The sequence below is a fragment of the Ochotona princeps genome, chromosome 12 (assembly GCF_030435755.1).
Source record: "Ochotona princeps isolate mOchPri1 chromosome 12, mOchPri1.hap1, whole genome shotgun sequence".
Taxonomy (NCBI): Eukaryota; Metazoa; Chordata; class Mammalia; order Lagomorpha; family Ochotonidae; genus Ochotona; species Ochotona princeps.
Window position 1 is genome coordinate 43,549,204 of NC_080843.1, and position 6,636 is coordinate 43,555,839.

Sequence of the window (6,636 nt, forward strand, 5' to 3'; positions counted from 1 at the left end):
AGTTTGTTGCTAACAGTATTTCCATTGTAGGGCAGAGTCCAGGTAAGTCTGCTCAGAGGTGCGGATGTTTGAATCACCCAGCCAAGTGGCAAGATCGGCAGTAATTCAAAATTGTTGAACCATCAAAACCTCATGAACAGGACACTCAGAGATGCCCCACTGTGAAGACTTTGGGGTGTTGTAGGTTGGCTGCCCTCCATCCCAGAGTGCAGAGGTATTTGGGAAGCTGGGTGTGGCTTCTCTCCTTATGTCCTCCTTCCCCCAGATACAGAAAGGAGAGAAAGAGAATGTGAAAATTGTAATCTCACCCACCTTCCGGTAGCCCTTGACCCTAATCACCCTAATCAATTATGTAAAAATAATCAAAAATAAAAATTAAAAAAAACCAAAATGCTAAAAAAGAAGAAACAGTATTTCCATTGTGTAATCCAGTTTTTCATACAGCACTTGGAAAACTAAATAAATGTTGAATGAGTACCACCATTGTGAACCAAGCTCTGACATTTCCCCCGTTTGAGGGTTATTAAGTACCCAATAAAACTGGAATTTTTGAGAGAACTGACAAGGAACCAGAGAAATGACTCTGATGAATTTCTCAGCAATCAGATAGGCAGACATTCAGAGAAAATTAAATCTGAGAACAAAAAAAGAATGTAGTTTGTATTTCAATCTCCTATTGTAAACTAAAGCCAGTCCCTGTTGAATCAACTAGGAATCAATTTGGCAACAAAACCCTATACATGATGATTTAAAATATGACAAATTGCTCCATTTTGATAGAAGAATCTGGAAGTAAACTGTCCTGACCCTTAAGGGTGCTCTGCCATCCTTAGCAGGTGATTTTGGTCTACTGGGTCAAAGATGCCTGCAGGTCCTGAGACCTTCTTCTAGATAGGAAGAATGAAGAGAGGGTGTAGAGAAAGAGGAAATTATGAAAGAAAACACTTCCCAGAAAGTGTCCCTTCATATTTTATTGTCCAGAACTCTGCCACATGTTCATTCTTTTGATATGTGATGATGAAGCTAGAATGTGTAACTGGGCACATTGCCATGCTGAAGTGAGTTAAGGTTTTTATGAAAAAGCCAGACAGAACTGACTTGAAGAAGGCCAGTGTCTTCCACACATATCTTTTACAACTTGCAAAACCTATCTTTATCTACATACAAAGTTGTATATATGTCTTAAGGCAAACCACATTTATCAATTATACAAGATCATTTTATTTAAAAACATTTAGATTATGAAATATACATAGAATCAAGATGGCGGAATAGGGTAAGGACATGTTTAAACGGATGGAAAAACATTTAATCAGGATGAAGGAGAGAGGACATATTTCAGGAAATAGGAAAGGACAGTACCTGGACACTGACACACATAGGAAAGCAGCAGACACAACGGTGTGGTGTTGCAGTGACTGATACCCCAGTGGCATTCAGCTAACAGGGATCTGAACTCCACCAGCAGCCAGAACTCCACCAGCAACCAGGTGGGAAGGGACTTTCACTGGGAGTTTGGGAGGTGAACACAGACAAAGAACTGTCCATCCTGCTGGTCCGTTTTATTTGACCAGGAACAGAGACAGAGCAGCAGATCTCAGACGGGCAGTGTGAGAACAGGGTGGATTTCATAGCCCAGTCAGCCCCGTAGGGCTGAATTGGGCGCCATTTTGCATAAGGAGGAAAGGACAAGGGAAAGGACTGAGCATACACTGAGCTGGGAGTGAACTCATTTCTGACTCAGTGAACTGCAGCAACGTGGCATTCTACAGGTTCCACCCAAGACAGATCTGGGTAGCCCTCTGATCTGACGGCCAGCAGATCAAGAACTATTGTGGTGGTACGTCAAGTGCCATTTCTTACAGTGTGGCAATAACTTTAGGACTGCAGGGGACACAGGGAACTGCACATGTGCTGAGCTCGCTAGAACTCACTGAGTCCCATGGATTGCACTGGTCCCACAGGAAAATAATACCAACTGTGGCATCGTACGGGTCAAAATAGGTCCATGTGGCCTCAGACCTAACTTCCCACAGGTTCCGACAAGATCATTGCCACCAACAACCTAATTATATAGGACACCTGGTGTCTCTAATCCTGGAACCTGCTCCAACCGGAAGTGGGAGAAAGGTTGCAGAGACAACGGTGCAGCCTCAGCACGGTATCACAGCAGGTGGAGAGTGATGAGCCAAGAGCTGGGGCTGTGGAGACCAAATCTGACATAAGAACCCAAACCTGGAACTTGCTAGAGGGAGTGGCACAAGTGGCTGAAAGCAAAAAGTTGTGCACCAACTGCAATAAGTAAAGTCGCATTGTAGACCTGTGGGTGACACAGCTTAGAAACCTGCCCCAAGGAAAAGACTCTGCTAACCACAAGTACAATGATCAAGAGCAAAAGAAGAGACAAAGGCACAATGAATATTACTGAAAACTCCCCTACAAAGGAGCAAAACCCTATGCCAACCTCAGAGTTCACTGAGGAAGACATCGAGAAAATGGGGCATACAGAATCCATAAGACTCATTTTAAAGATTCTGATCAAAAATGAGAAGCACATGCAAGAGTTCAAAGAATTTAAGGAAGCAATAAAGCAAATCAAGGCTGGTATATCAGAAATTAAGAACACAGTAGAGCAAATTAAGAGTACAGTGGAGAGTCTCCAAAATAGAATGAAGCAAGCAGAAGAAAGAATCTCAGAATTGGAAGATATTTCCTGTCACCAGGGGGAAGCAAACAAAAAGCTGGAAGCAGAGCTGGATCAGGCCAAAAAGTTTTCAAGAATTGAAAGACACTATTAAGAGGCCAAATCGGGAGGGAGCCCGAGGAGCAGGTGAAAAGCTAGAATATTTAAAGAGTTGGAGCTGCATCCAATGTTAAAATGGCACCAGGTGACTTAAAAAGAAGCTTACGGAACCTAGAGCAAGTATTACACACACTAAATTATCCTAACGAGGTGGATTCTGCAGGTTTGATAAAAGGAGATGCACCAGTTTCTTTGCCCATCATCAGCTATTCTCTTACCTCGTACTCACCTTATGTAACGGAACTCCTGATGGATTCCAATGTAGAACTCATAGCAAAGAATGACGTGTGCTTTGTAGATACTGTCTATAAGCTTCTCCGTGATCAATTTAACTATAAACCAATTCTGACAAAAAAGCAGTTCATCCAGTGTGGATTTGCTGAATGGAAAATCCAAATAACTTGTGATATTTTGAATTTTGTTATGAAAAAGCACAAGGAGTTGAGTGGTCAGCAGAAGGCTCCATCGCAACAAAGAGAGAAAATTGTTTTTAAGTCAGAACCTTCTTCAAGCAGTGAGAAAACATCTGAAGAACCTGTTGGTGTTGATATTACTGGCAAGTTTCTGACTTCAGGAAAGAAAAAAGTGGTGGTGATCCGTCATCTGTATGATGAAGATAATGTTGAAATTCCTGAAGATACATCAAGTACAGTGACAGAGGTTAAAGAAACATTTGATGTGAATGATGTAAATACTACTGAAATAGACATTCCTGAAGTAAAGGACCCTGAAGTCAAGGCTGAGCAGCAAGATATAAATATTACTCCTGAGATCACTGTGCTACAGACTATGCTTGCTGAATGCCAAGAAAAGCTTAAGAAACTTACTTTCTTGGAGAACAGGTTAGACTATTTAGAGGAAAAAATGAAAGGAAAAGTGATGGTAAATGAAAAGACCTGGATTAACCTCCTAAGTTGCGTCACTCTTCTTGAAACAGAAATGCTTTTATCAAAAAAGAATGATAACTACATAGAGCTTAATGAAATAAATGAGGACCATGCTTCTACCAGTAGCATGAATCCTGATAAAAAAAACAAAATGGAAGGGCAAGCCCATGTCCCTCTGTCCTCTGGTTACAGCACAGCATCACCAGACTCCACTCCCAGAGCCTCGACTGTGAACTACTGCGGGTTAAAGGACTTTTCAGAGGAAACAACAATCCAGAAAATGGAAAGGATGAAAACAATGTTTGAAGAGACTGCAGAGTTGCTGAAATGCCCAAATCAATAGTATTTTCTGCATGAACTTCTAAAATTTTGCTATTGTACATGTTGTATATTTAAGAATTCTCTTTAAATTTTTAATATACTGTTTGGTTAATAATTTGAATTCCCTTTCTTAGAGTTTCTTCATTTCTTAATGAATAAATAGTTTCAAATTTTTGAAAAAAAAAAAAAAAGAGGCCAAATCGGGCCCGGCAGCGTGGCCTAGTGGCTAAAGTCCTCGCCTTGAACGCCCCGGGATCCCATATGGGCGCCGGTTCTAATCCCGGCAGCTCCACTTCCCATCCAGCTCCCTGCTTGTGGCCTGGGAAAGCAGTCGAGGACGGCCCAAAGCTTTGGGACCCTGCACCTGCATGGGAGACCCAGAAGAGGTTCCTGGTTCCCGGCATCGGATCGGCGTCCACCGGCGGTTGCGGCTCACTTGGGGAGTGAATCATCGGATGGAAGATCTTCCTCTCTGTCTCTCCTCCTCTCTGTATATCTGGCTTTCCAATAATAATAAATCTTTAAAAAAAAAAAAGAGGCCAAATCTAAGAGTTATGGGAGTCCCAGAAGGTGCAGAAAGAGAAGCTGAGTTTGCAAATGTATTTAATGAAATAATAAAGGAAAATTTCCCTAATCTGGAGAAAGAATTGGGAAACAAGATTCAGGAGGGACACAGAACTCCCAACAGGCTAGATCAAAAGTGATCTTCACCACAACACATGATAATCAAGCTCTCTTCAATTGAACATAAGGAAAAGATCCTTAAATGTGCACATGAAAAAAATCAATTGACATATAAAGGAATGCCAATTAAACTTACAGGAGATCTCTCACAGGAAACTCTACAGGCAAGAAGAGAATGGAGTGACATATTCCAGATTCTGAAAGAAAAAATTGCCAGCCCAGGATAACATATCCAGCAAAGCTTTCTTTTGTCTTTGAAAATGAAATAAAATTCTTCCACAGTAAAGAAAAGCTAAAAGAATTTGCCTCTTCCAAACCTGCCCTACAAATGATACTTCAAGATGTTCTCTTGACAGAGAAGAGGAATAGCACCTACCAAAACCAAAGGCAAATGGGAAGAACATCCCAGTAAAAAGACAACAGAAGACTAAACCAATGAACAACCTATTCTTAAAATGACAGGACCAAAGTACCACCCATACATATTAAACTCAGAATGTAAATGGCTTAAGCTCAATCAAACGTCATAGATTAGTAGACTGGATTAAAACAAAACCCATCAGTTTATTGTCTGGAAGAGACACATTTCAACAAAGATCAGTGGAGACTATATCACATGGATTATGTTTTCTGTTGGTTTCATCTCTTCAAAACACTTTCTTCTGATTAACTCATTCAATGACTCATAGATCATGCAGGGGCATCATTTTCTTCAAGAATGTTCTTGATTTTCATTTCTTCAGCTACACGTTAGTCATTTAATAGCATGTTGTCTAACTTCTTGGTATTGTTAATTTCTTTTTTCTCCCTGATGTTGATTTTGTTTTGTGGCTCTTCATTTAAGGGGATGTGTAGTAGTTGTGTAATGGAGACTGTCATATCTAGTAACATGTTATTTAACTTCATGGCATTGTAAATTTTGATTTTTCTCTCTATTGCTGATTTTGTATCATGACTTTTCATTTAAAGGGATGTACAGTAGCTATGAAATAGAGACTAACATCCAGATGTGAGGATGCAGTGTAGTATTCATTTCTGCTTCCAAAGATGGACTTAAAATGAAGCTGTTCACTCTATCTTGACAATAGGATTCTGGACTCTCTTCCATTGTCCATGCCCGCAATGAAGGACATATGACTGTGTATGAAGAACTATATGTTAGCGATAGAGGAACTAGGTGGGGGGAAGGAATTGGGGAGGGGATAAGGGAATATGGAGCTGTATCATTAAATGATAATAATAATAATAAAATACTTTTAAAAGATTTATTAAATATACCAAACCATTTGATTTAAATGCATTAGGACAACTCTACTTATTAAATTGTTTGCACAACAACTAAAATTTATTGAAAGGCAGAGTGGTCAAAAGATTGGTATTCAGGAGGAGGAGAGAGACTTTCCTTCGACAAGTTCAATCCCCAAATGTACATAACCATTAGACATGGACTGAATAAAAGTCAGGAGCCAAGAACTCTCCTAAACAGGAGCAAAGAGTCCATGTATTTATGCTATCATTGCTGCCTTCCCAGGCACATTACCAGGAAGCTGGATCAGAAGCAGAGTTTCCAGGACTCTACCCACAACCCAACTGGGGATACCAGTGTTGCCAGTGGCAGCTTAACATGAAATACTACAAAGCTGGCTCCTACAGAACAAGTTCCATAAATTGTGTTTATAAATATCATTTGATTTATAACTTTTTAGGTTGCAAAAAAAATCTTTGATTTAAAGGAGTCATGAGTAAGCCAAGCCAACATTCATTACATACCTAAGCGCCCGAGACCAGTAGAAATGTCATGTAGTTTTCTTAAGTTTCTACTGCTAGTTATTGTAGAGAAGAAATCTAACATTTTCTGTAATGAAAGCCAAATTTTCAAGGTGATATCTACATTTTGGACTTTTGAGTCTTTAAATGGCTGACTACAAAATTAAATTAGAT

The 6,636-nt window shown here is 40.0% G+C and overlaps 1 protein-coding gene across 1 annotated transcript; it reads left to right on the forward strand.

Moving 5' to 3' along the window:
* The first annotated feature begins 2,814 nt into the window (after positions 1-2,814).
* On the forward strand, positions 2,815-4,184 carry LOC131481507 (centrosomal protein of 44 kDa-like). Its single transcript, XM_058670520.1, has one exon. It carries the CDS (start codon positions 2,879-2,881, stop codon positions 4,031-4,033), a length of 1,155 nt encoding a protein of 384 aa, XP_058526503.1. The 5' UTR covers positions 2,815-2,878; the 3' UTR covers positions 4,034-4,184.
* The last annotated feature ends 2,452 nt before the right edge of the window (positions 4,185-6,636 follow it).

What these genes read in the sequence shown, in the direction of transcription:
- LOC131481507 (XM_058670520.1), top strand. Translation starts at nt 2,879, where the DNA reads ATGGCACCAGGTGACTTAAAAAGAAGCTTACGGAACCTAGAGCAAGTA.